Here is an 11,666-nt window from a genome sequence, read left to right as displayed (position 1 = left end):
GACCACAGGGCAGCCATTGCCAAGAGGACATTAAGGCCATGAGCTTAGGTGTGGCCAAGTCTGCACTCAGTGCTCTGGATTTTAAAGCCCCTGCAATATTTAAGACACAAACAGAACCTGTAAAAGAAAGGGGAAGCTAGAAGCAGGTAGTCAGGATGACTGCTAACACAGCCCCGTCTTCCAGGTCGTCAGACAGCACACCTTGTAGTTCACCTGTTGGCAGAGCTGAGGGTAGAACCCAAGCTCTCATACATGCTAGGCAGACACACGGTCGCTGAGCCACGTCTCAGCCTCTGCTTCTGAAAGCGTATGTGGGAGTCTGATTCACTGGTGACTCCGCAGTTCCCTTGGGTCTGTTTACTCAAAGGTCAGTGCCTGTAATTACCATGGAAGCCTTGGCTGGGAGGAGTAACCCTTGGCTTCACATCAGCCAGTGATCTCACAGCCACCACGGCCTCTTAAGCATCTGAGCCTGGGTGAGCAGGAGTGAATCTCCCTTCCTGGAGATGACTTCTTGGTCTTTTATTAGCATTTATGTCTCGGTCTCTTTTCTTTGGCCACAAAACCACAGTTTTTCCTGTTTGAGGCGAATGCCTTTGATAAGATGAGTAGGAAAGATCGGCAGCTCCATGGGCATCCTGACACAAGCTCCTGATGATCACATTTCAGATAGAATCACAATCCAATGAGACACTTTACAACAGATCCTCAATGCCAGCTCAGGAAATAAGCACTACTGTAATCGGGGTGTTCTGCTGGATGTTACAGAAAGGAACACTGGTAAGCAAGACAAATGTTTCCAAATATGCTCTGAGAGGGAAGAGGAAGCTGGGTGTTAGGGGAGATGCCTATAACAAATACCTGGGAAGCTGAGGCAGGGGGATCAGCAGTTTGAGGCTGATCTGAACTGCATAGGATGGGGGGAGAGGAGGGAAAATAAAACAGTGTCCTCTGACAATGGGAGGCGGATAATATCAATAGGAAGGACAGTGCAGTGGGGGACTCCACAGGTAGGAATGGTGACATCAGATAGCTGAAATCTTGGCTGGGTGGGTTTGTTAAGCACAGGCAGAAGAGAACAGGAAGTGTTCGGTAAATCTGGGCCCTACAGGGCTGAACCATTAGAGCAGCTTGAGAATTGTCTGAAATTAGCACCCATCTTTGAAAGTGACAGTTGTAAACTACTGGGTGTTCCTGTTCAGGGGAAGACATTAAAATGACTCCGAGGTCATTTAATAAGATGGCGCTTGTGGTTTCAGTCACCAGAGAAAAGGAAAAAGAAGACGAGGAGGTACTGAGGGGAAAGCCAGCATTGGATTATATTGTTACTGTGGTAGTGGTTGTGTTGGTTCTGCTAGTACTCGAGCCCTTGCTGGAAAGTAGACTACTGGCATCTACCCTCCTGCCTCCGATGGAGCGTATTGATCCTTCACGGACATTAGAAGGAAGATCAGCTGCTCTCCAGAACCCCCAGACCTTCAGTGATGGAGTGGGACTGACTCAGGACCTGAGCAGCCAGTGCTGGGCTCCCAGCTTCCCCAGTGTGCAGACAGCCAGTGTTGGGCTACCCGGGTCGTGTTGTGTTACCCAATCTGATTAGTAAGTGTTCTTTGTGTTACATTCTATGGTGTCTTCTCCTTAGAGACCCTGATACAGTAACTATACAGAGATAATAGACTAACTATCTTGGTCATAGTAATCATTTGCAGTATGTACATCTACCAAAGTATCAAGCTGTATACCTCAAAGATACACCTTCAGAACTTTCTAGGAAAAAGCAAGACTTAAAATTCTCTTAGTTCCTGTTTTTAAAGGGTCCTCGTGTAATTATATGGATGTGATGATTACAGTTATGTGTACCCAATCAGATGGAACCCCTGAGCTGGGTGTGGTGACCGTGGCTTTAAATCCCAGCACTCAGGGAGAGGGAGGCAGGCAGAGCTCGGTAAATCCAAGGACAGTCAGCTACACAGTGAAATTCTATCACAAAAACAAAACAAATAAAACACCAGGATTCTAACTATGGCCATTTAAATGAGAATGCCCCCCACCATAGACTCCTCTGCTGGAAAGTTTGGTTGCCAGCTGGTTGACTGTTTAGGAGAGATTGGGAGTGCGGCCTTCTAGACGGCAGTGTCACTGAAGGTGGGCTTTGAGATTTCAAAAAAACCCACATTAGGCCCAGTCTGTCTGTCTGTCTTTCTCTCTTCCCCTCTCCCTCCCTCTCTCTCTCTCCCCCTCCCCTCTCTCTCTGGCTCTATGCCACATGTTTATGGGCCAGATGTTCTAGCTGCTGCTCCAGCACCATGCCTGCTGGACTGCCTCCATGGCTTCTGCTGATTATGGGCTGACCCTCAGAAACTCCTAATCAAATGCTTTCCTTTATAAGCTGCCTCAGTCATGTCTCTCCACAGTAGTAGAACAAACAGTAAGACACTACTAGTCCAACAGGTCCCAGGCCGTACTCTTGGCTCAAGCTTGCTAATTTGCAGGGGGTGGACACCCTGGTCACTTTCACACATTTGTGTTTACCTCAATGATTACCTACAGCAGACATTAGGTGGAGGTAATATAAGATGTTCATTGTTCATAACATACTAATGGGAAAGACAAACACTACATGGTGATTATGTGGCTCCCAGGACACAAAGAGAGAAGTGCACCGAAAGCCTGGGAGACAGAACTGACCTAGTTTGCTCGGGCCAATGACCTCAGGGCTGTGACTCCCCTCTTCTGATCCTAGCTACTCAGCTTGGTGCTACACATGGGGCTAGGAGGCAACAGAGGTGGGGTCTGCATGGTATCTTCAGAACCACTCCGATGTGCTTAGGGCCTGTCCCTGGAGATGTACTTCTTCTCTGCTAACCGATTTCACCTTCTTGGTCAGGAGTTTGATAGTCTGAAGAACCAGGAGGCTCAAAGGGCCTAAGAAACCTGGCCAGTGTTACTCACGGAACTGGCTTTGGGCTCAGCAAACGTAAAATAACTCCACGGCTGTTAGATCACAGTGCTCTAACTCAACATGCGACGTGAAAATTCTAGGGAAGAACACTAGATGTGGTAGCACACACATGTAACGGCTGACGCAGAGGATCGTGAGTTTAAGAGCGGTCAAGTCTACCCAGGCAGACTTTGTTTACAAAGTTCTAGAAAAGTAAAGCTCTGTGTAGAACCCCAGCTTCACGGTTCCCCTTCAAGGCCCCAAAAGCACCAGGACGCGTAGGAGCGTAGGAACCAAGAATCAGGTCCTGCTGGTCGTAGCCTGTGCTCTGGGGTTTGGATGTTTATTCCTATGCTGTTGCTCTCACACAGAGCTCTCACACTGTCCAACCAGCCCCACTCAGAGAAGCTGGTCCTTATAATGTGTTAACTCCCAACTTGGTTTAGAGTGGTGCTACGAAACATCCACTTGTTTTGTTTGTCCCATATGAAGTAATTTGTTGATATACTTTCCCCCAAGAGTAAAATACTACTAAGGGGGCTGGGGATTTAGCTCAGTGGTAGAGCGCTTACCTAGGAAGCGCAAGGCCCTGGGTTCGGTCCCCAGCTCCGAAAAAAAGAACCAAAGGAAAAAAAAAATACTACTAAGAAAGAAATTATTGACAAAGCATAACTTGTCCAATTTTATTGTACATTATTTAAAGGTGGTGGGGTAATAAGTCAAAGGGGAAATGTGTGGCTTGTCACCTGAACATCAATGAGCCTTCCTGGAATCCAAGTACTGTCACTTTAACAATAACTACATGACAGCCAAGATCATTCTTTAGACCCATTTAGCAGCATAATACACTACAGAGCCCAGTGTGTGCTCCTGGAACACGTCACTGGCTTTGGGGAAGCTGCCCACTGGGCTTACTTCCTACCTGTAGGATGTTACTTCATGGGTAGAGATCCTATTGTTGTATTCTCATTTCTGAGAGAAAGCGGAGAAGGAACATCCAAGTATCCTAGCTCACCATGCCCCCTAAGGTTAGCCACACCTCTTCTAGCACAGACTCGAATCAGTCCTCTAGAGTCAAAGGACCAGAGTCACTTGGTCCCACCTGCTCTGGTTAAATCCAATAGAGAAAGGAGTCCTCCTCCCCCTCCTCCTCCTCTCCCTCCCCCTTCCTCCTACCTTTCTCTTCCTATCCTCTCTATCCCCTCAACAGAGCCCATCAGTAGCTGTGGGGTGTGGAAGTGAAGCTGGCAGAGGAACAAATGGGAAGGAGGCCGAGTACCACAGCCTCCTGTGACTCCTAGAAGAGTCTGATCTACTGTACACAGTATAGCACCCAGTAGACCTGTGAGACAACACAGAGGACCCAGGGCCAAGGCAGTGGCTGCTTCTCCAGGTGACCAGCCCCTTCCCTACCGGCTCCTGGTCATACTTGTGCCAAGTCATGTAAACGTGTAGACATATATAAACACATACACAAATAAATAAATGAATGAATAAAAAACAAACAATCTGGGCATGGTACCCACAATCATCATCCCAGAGCTAAGAAGAATCCGGAGGACATCCTGGCCAGCCAGCCTAAGAGGTGAGCCCCAGCTCTCAGTGAGAGACCAGACTCAAAGCAAAGTCCTGCTGACTTCTAGCTTCCATATGAACATGTGCACACAGACACATAAAGTTAAAATACAAACCACTACACTGTAGTGACAACTGTAAAATAAGTTCAAGACCTAGGTGTGAACGCCTGGATTTACAATAGTATATTTTTTCACAGACTTCTTCATCCGCTTGATTTTCTTTTTCAAGGTTTCATGATCTTGTTTTAAAATATACCGAAAGTATCTACAACCTAAAAGATGAAACAAAATAAGAAAAGGTTTTAATATTTATCAAATTATTAAGAAGACTTCTACATTTAAATTTTTTCTTTAGTCCTGGAACACTAATGATTCTGAATGTAGATTGGTTTGTGTCACGTATACCAATGTAGGCATCCTGTACAAGCCTCCCCAGTGAAACCCCACCACTTCACAGGCAGGGCTCACCCTCCTCAGGTAAAGCAAGCGCTTCAACTCCACCCCTCTCCTAAGCCTCCTCACAGTGATGTGCACACTACACAGACTCACTTGTTAAAGGAGCCTTCTGAAAGCTAACTGACCCTAACTCAGCTCAGGGCTTGCACTCCCATTCCAGTCACTTCTGAGGCACCTAAACCCCTGGGCATCCCAAGGACAGGTGAACGAGGGCCCACTTTCTAGCCTCAGTTGGCCAAAAGCTACATCCAGATAAACAGAAAACAAACCACCTTTCCCTAAAAGGATTCCAGCTACAAAAGCCTTTTCACAAGCCAGCTCAGCGTCTGCCTTCCAGTCACTCTTTGCCCAAAAGAAGCTGAAGTGAAAGGCTGGCCACCAGTTTCTCCTGGACTTCCACTCTTCTTCAACCCACTCACGATGGCTTCTGAAAAGGAACAGGAGAAAAGGGAAGGTCAGGGAAGCACACAGCTGTGGTCGGAATCTGTACATGAGCAGTGTCTACAGAAGACAATTCCACACACGGTGGTTGCAGTGGCGTGGGGCCAGCCCATGCTCGCTCTTTTTGTGAGTGTCCCATTTCCACCCCTAGCCAACGTGCGGCCACAGAGTGATCAGCAGCAAGGATGCTGAACTAAAATGCAGGGCTGAGATCTCAGATCCTCCGTCTCTATTGCATGATCCCAAGCAAGCAGCTAACCGTTCTGAGCCTCAGTTTCTTGGACAGCGAAAATGGCTATTTCCTGGTGTTTTTGTTAGAAGAGAACTAGTCCAACAGTGCAGCAGATTCCATAAAGCTCCTCACACAGTGTCTGCTGCAGGGTAACTTAGCTACTACTGTAATCACTGAAAAGGCACTTTACATCCGAGATAAAATCATGTGCTACCGAAATGACTACCCCAGCTCCGATGCCAATGTTACACAAACACATGAGCTTGCAGCTGCACCAAGCAAACTAAGTGTCCCCCAACAACCTGCGTAAACGTGCGCTTGAGGTCTATGGCCCCCTGTGGTAGAACGTCTACATTCAGCACGTGAACGGTGCACTTCTTGACCTACAGGACCCGTGCTCCAGTAGGGATTTCAATGGCTCTCGATCTATTCAGTGATTGACACTGAACCCTAGCACATGTCGTGGTGTGGATGCACACATCAGATCATTACGATTAGGAGAGGTGCTCTTCTAGGCCTAGGGCACTAGGAGCGGAGTCTTTGAGACATTGTAAGCTAGAGCCCTGTGAGAGCCCGGATAGGACATCAGTTGTCCCTTTCAGCAGGGGAGCACAGCAGGAGGGCACTGGGAACCAAGAAATTGGGCTTCCCCAACACCAAATCTGCTGGCGGCTTCTCCTGGGACTTCTCAGCTACCACAGCTTTTTAAGAAAAAGACCTGTCTTAGAATTTATTCCTCTGTCTTCAGGGTTGTTGGAACATGGAGCAAGAATGGAGTCATGCGAGGGAATTCTGAGTGCTGTGAGAAATCTCCCAGAAAACAAGTCAAGAGTCTGGCCACCTCAGTTCTTCCGAAATTCAGAACTGTGTCTGGAGTGTGTTGTGTCGGCTGTAGCAGACAGGAGTGAGTGTTCTTCAGCTGCTATCCTATGCCTCTGAGAAAAAACATGGCACGAGCGGCTTGTCCTCATGATTGTACACTGTGCTTGGGTGACTCTCCTTAACCCTCAGAGTGGAAATTGTCTGATGCTCTCAATAAAGTTGGCTATGGCATGACACTTTAGTCCCCCTTGTTTTAGGGCCTGCTCTCCCAGATTCCGGCTGCCTACTAGAGCAGTAAACACAGGATAAAGTCGTTCCGAAGCCCACATCAAGTATTCTCGGACACAGAATTGCCTCACCAGTCAAAATGGTATGACATTCAAGGAAAGCTTAATTCCGGGAGGCCTCTCTTCTCACATACAGAATGCACGTGAGCAGGGCCACGCCTTTTCTCCTACCCAGAATGTGGTGCTTGCTGACAAGATGCACTTCAGATGGGCATCAGACACTACCTTACCATGCATGCACTTTAAGATGCAGTGTTGATTTTGCTCACATGAAATATATAAATATTAATTTCTGTGTTGGGCTTATATTGTACTTCCTAGCTTCTGATACACACACACACACACACAAACAAACAAACCTATCCAAAAATCCTTTATAGGAAATTCAAAAACACTAAGTAAAAAACTTTAAAAGCAATAGCTAAAATGTGGGACTATTACTTATGATGAACAGTGATAAATGCCGTTTCTCACGTACTCCATTAACGTCTGCTTCAGATACTTTGCCAAGTATTTCCAAGCCGTTATGTTCTTAGTGCATCCAGAGAAGTCTAGGACTTCAAATAACACGGCCAAGCCCAGTTTCCGGTGTTCTTCTGTCTCTGCAACGGTCACAACAGTCCAGCCTTACAGACAGTACTAGAGAAGTGCACGGAGCTAAGAACACATCAGGTTAATGAAACGCTATGAACTGCAAGCCTTCTGGTTGGGTAACTGTTTAAAACAATCCATTATACTCACAGTCCTGTGTGAGCTGAAGGTTAATGACGTCAAGACAGCGAGCCTCTTCCAAAGGTTCTGCCCTCTATTTAAATACCACCTGCCCTATTTGGTGGTTTGGTAAATAGAGGGTGAGACCTACAGATTTTGTAGCAACTGGCTTAAGCAAGCTGTTTCCTTCTAAAACATGTTCTTTACTTTACTGCCCTGAAGCCCTGGAGGGATCAACCAGAGGCAGATCATACAAATGAAAGGCATTCATTCCTACTTCCTGGGGCTCTCCACTAGGACAGCAAGCACTTTAAGCCCTGTAAGCTTTCGATGCAGAATCTCCAACAGAGCTACAGGCTCCATAGTCACAACGCACAGTCAACCCCGGCACTGCGGGAGCAGGCAGATGCCCGTGAATTTAGCTTGTGAAAACAGGTAAGGATGTGGCCTCTAGGTGATTGATCCTTCATCTAGGCCTACGCATGCAGGAGTATAAAACACAGTTTTACCTGACTTTCTAAGCAGCGTATGGAATTCTAACATTAGTGAATGGGATGGCACAATCTCATGTAAAATCTGAAAGAGAAGATGGTCTGTTATTTACATAGTATACAAACTCTAGCTTATTTCCATGTAAAATTCTTAGTGGTTAATGTGCTCTCAGCAAACAAAGAACTTAAAATGTACTTTGATTTTATCCAACTTCAATCAGAACATAAGAAGGTATTCTCCAAAAAGTTATTTAGGAAAACAAAATCCCAGGAGATGGCTGTGTGAGTGAAGTGCTCACCATGCAGCCTGAGGAGCCGAGCTCAGATCCTCAGCTCTACCTCAAGGCCAGGTGTAGCAGCGCTGTAGATGCACTGCAAGCCCAGTACTGGGAGAGACAGGAGAATGCTGGAGCTCACTGTCCTGGCAACCTAGTCAGTTGGTGAGCTTTAGGTTCAGTGAGAGACCCTGTATGAAAAAAGGAAGAGGGGCTAGAGATGGCCCAGTGGTCAAGAGCACACGCAGCTCACAGCCATCTGCAACTCCAGTCCCAGGAGGATCCGCCGCCCTTTTCTAACCGCCACAGGCACAGCATGTGATGCAGACACACATGCAGGCAAAACATCCATACACATAAAATAAAAACAAGGTGGAGAACAACACAAAAAGACACCTAACAGACTCCTGGCCTCCACATATATGTGTAGGGAGGTTGAAACATGCCCACACAACACACCTCTGGTCTGGGAACGCTACTCAGTGAATTGTCTAGTACATGAGAACCTTGGTCTCATCTCTAGAACCCTGGTTCTCTTGGAGACTCCACACTGGGGTGGCAGAGATATGCGGATCCCTGGGGCTTGCTGACCAGCCAGCCTAGATGACCTGCTGAGTTCCAGTGAGAGAACCTGCCTCAGGAAACAAGACAGGCCAGGCGAGGTGGTGCACACCTTTGATCCAGGCACTCAGGAGTCAGAGGACAGTGAATCTGTTAGTTTAAGGCCAGCCTGGTCTACATAGAGTGTTCTAGGCCAACCAGGGCTAACAACAAGGCTCTGTCTTAAGAAAAAAAAATTAAAGAAACAAACAAGGTAGACAACTCTGGAAAAGACACCTGGGGCTGAGTTCTGCAGTTGGGCTCATCCTCCTCCCTCTCCCTCTCCCCTTCTCTCTAAAATTCATTTATATTCTCCCTCCCTCCCCTCTCACAATTCCTGCTAACGAAAAGCCAGTTTCCCGGAAGACTGAGTATAGACTATTACTTATCTTACAGGCATCTACTCTGCCTGCTGTACTTCAACATCTTAAAGATTTTGCTTTTAGAAAAAATAGAAGAAGGAATTATTAAGCCAGGTCTAGTGGCCCAGGCCTGTCCCAGCACTCAGGAGGCAGAGACTGGAGAACCAGGAGCTCAAGCCCAGCCCAGGCCAGGCCGTAGACCGAGTGTGAGGCCAGCCTTTCCACCTCGTCACTGCCCATCTCATGAGAATAAAACCAAACCTGGGAAATGTCTCTACCTTAAGAACACTTATGAGCTTCGCCCTTGGCGCCTTCTCTCTCTTGAGAAACTCGTATAAGTAGACGTGGGCATTGGGGTTTGACGGGAACTTCTCATCATATGCATAATTGGTGAGCAGCTCTCGGGCTCCATCTTGGTCACCATAGAACTCCAGCATCTGTATAAAATTAAGTATGTCTTACATTAACTCTGTAAAATAACCCCACAGAAAGAAGATAGCTTAGTGCTGAGAACAGCACTAAATAAAAATAAATAAATAAAAAAATAACAAAAATCACAAAGGGACAAATAGTATGCAGTGGACAAGAGCAACACCAGTCCTGCTCTTGTAACATCACTACCGCTTCCACATGGCCGAGCAAAGGTCCACGTGCAGTCCCTGGAAAATGTACAACCTCAAGGTACAAACTGTTCCCACAAGAGCTCCAAGTGCCCAAAGTAGAGAGCAGTAACGACCAAGAGAGTGACCCATGTCAGTACCTTTGTAGCTCCACCCTAAGGAGTGCATGAGAATTACAGCCCCTGTCCTGAAGAGGCTCAAGAGGAACTAATCATCCAGACAACACAACACGGTGAGTGCAGAGCCGTTGTCTGAGTCCTCCTGCCATGACGCCGAGACACTGGGGCAGCTTTGTACTTCCTCCCCATGTGCTGTGAATTAGGGTCTGTCTTGACCGACTTCCCTCTATACGCCACCATGTCTTTAGCAATTATCCCGACTTTTCCATATCTTCAGTAACAACAGCACAGACTCAGACTTGCCATTCACGGCTACATTGCTGTGCACTTTACAGGCATCTGGCCATGACAGGTCTGGTACTTACCTTTCTCACATGCCAACAAAAACATAACTGAAACAACTAAAAAAAGGACTTGGCCATGTGGTGGTGCCACGCACCTTTAATCCCACCACTTAGGAGGCAGAGGCAGGTGGATCTCTGAATTGGAGGCCAGCCTGGTCTACAGAGCAAGTTGCAGGAAGTCAGGTCAAAAAAAAAAAAAAAAAAGGAGGAAGAACAGGAGAAGGAGAGGAGAGGAAAAAGAAGAGGAAGAGAGGAAAGAAAAGGAGGAGGAAGAATAAGAGAAGGAAGAGGAGGAGGGGAGGGAGAAGGAAAGATTTATCTGCATGTAGAGTTCAGAGGGTGAGATCCATCAAGACAGAAGACAGGGCTGAATTGAGCCCTATGATCACAGGAGGGAAGCAGGACCCGCCTTAGTGACCCACCCCTCCAGCTAGGCCTTAGCACATAGACATTCCACAGTCTCACAAGCTAGTGACCAATCATTCAAGCACGTGAGTCTTTATGGGACATTCCACCTTCAACTCATAAAAAGTTATCCAGGATGAAAGTATGTAAGACTACCCTACACAGCATGTTTATAAACAGGCCAACATGCAGACTAAGAAAGAGAAAACTCACTTTCTCTATTAGCCTCCTTCTGACTAAATGACAAAATCAAACTAACACAATCGAGTACTTTGTTTCCTAAGACATAGTTGTACTATGCATGTAGCCCAGGCTAACCTTGAGTTCACATGCCTCGAGTTGGCCTTGAGCTGGCTCCTCCGTCTGGCAGCACAGTGCACCCCCACCCTGGCCTATGAAAAGTGACGTACCTCCACATAGCTCTTCACAAAAGGATCCCAAACCCCAGGGGTTTTAATCAGCGTACAGATGTTTGTAGACGTCTTGCTGCTCTGGCTGAGCATGTTCCGGGATTTTGCAGTGTAAGCATAATCATCCTCATCTGCTCAAAAGTAAGAGATTCAGAAGTTCACTTCAGAGGGCCCATGAGCAGAGCTCAGGGTTGGTGGGCCACCAGTAAGCTCTGACAAGTTCACGGAGGACTGGCTGGCGCCCCCTCACAAGGCGTTATAACAGCAATTACAGACCACGGCCATGGCTAGCTTAGCAGCCGACGATCAATTAATGTGAGTAATGGAGATCCACCCTCTAAACCAGATCAGTGAGCAGTCACCAAAGAGGCAGGAAAAGACTTGACCAAGTTCAATAACTCTTATGTAATTAAAAACAGTTATCAATCTAGGAATAGAAGGTCAATTTGAATTTTTAATTTTTAAAATTTAAGAAATAGCTGTTGGGTGTGGTGGCAACATGCCTTTAATCCCAGCACTCAGGAGACAGGGGCAAGGGCAGGGGCAGGGGCAGGGGCAGGGGCATAGGCAGGG

General features: G+C 47.0%; 1 protein-coding gene and 1 long non-coding RNA gene across 11 annotated transcripts in view; one reads left to right on the top strand and one right to left on the bottom strand.

The window, feature by feature from the left end:
- The first annotated feature begins 484 nt into the window (after positions 1-484).
- LOC120096336 (uncharacterized) lies at positions 485-6,703 on the top strand. Of its 3 annotated transcripts, none has more exons than XR_015636245.1 (3): positions 485-780; positions 1,359-1,599; positions 6,396-6,703. It is a non-coding gene; the product is annotated as an uncharacterized LOC120096336 (long non-coding RNA). The 3 variants fall into 3 exon arrangements; XR_015636243.1 differs by having other exon boundaries at positions 1,260-1,599; XR_015636244.1 differs by lacking the exon at positions 1,359-1,599.
- Positions 3,597-11,666, bottom strand: part of Taf1a (TATA-box binding protein associated factor, RNA polymerase I subunit A) — a 35,972-nt gene continuing 27,902 nt past the window's right edge. For 4 of the 8 annotated variants that reach the window (NM_001429816.1, XM_087581288.1, NM_001429817.1 and 1 more), the window contains 6 exons: positions 11,094-11,224; positions 9,474-9,632; positions 7,977-8,043; positions 7,235-7,358; positions 5,247-5,401; positions 3,597-4,790 (listed from right to left, as the gene is read on the bottom strand). In NM_001429816.1, the coding sequence (NP_001416745.1) occupies positions 4,672-4,790; positions 5,247-5,401; positions 7,235-7,358; positions 7,977-8,043; positions 9,474-9,632; positions 11,094-11,224 (755 nt within the window). In that variant the 3' untranslated portion in view covers positions 3,597-4,671. The remainder of the gene's footprint in view (positions 4,791-5,246; positions 5,402-7,234; positions 7,359-7,976; positions 8,044-9,473; positions 9,633-11,093; positions 11,225-11,666) is intronic. The other 4 variants (XR_015635290.1, XR_015635289.1, XR_015635291.1 and 1 more) reach the window with 2 other exon arrangements.

This window comes from Rattus norvegicus, chromosome 13, assembly GCF_021556685.1.
Source record: "Rattus norvegicus strain SHRSP/BbbUtx chromosome 13, alternate assembly SHRSP_T2T, whole genome shotgun sequence".
NCBI classification, from domain to species: domain Eukaryota; kingdom Metazoa; phylum Chordata; class Mammalia; order Rodentia; family Muridae; genus Rattus; species Rattus norvegicus.
This window is presented reverse-complemented; position numbering and strand designations above follow the sequence as displayed.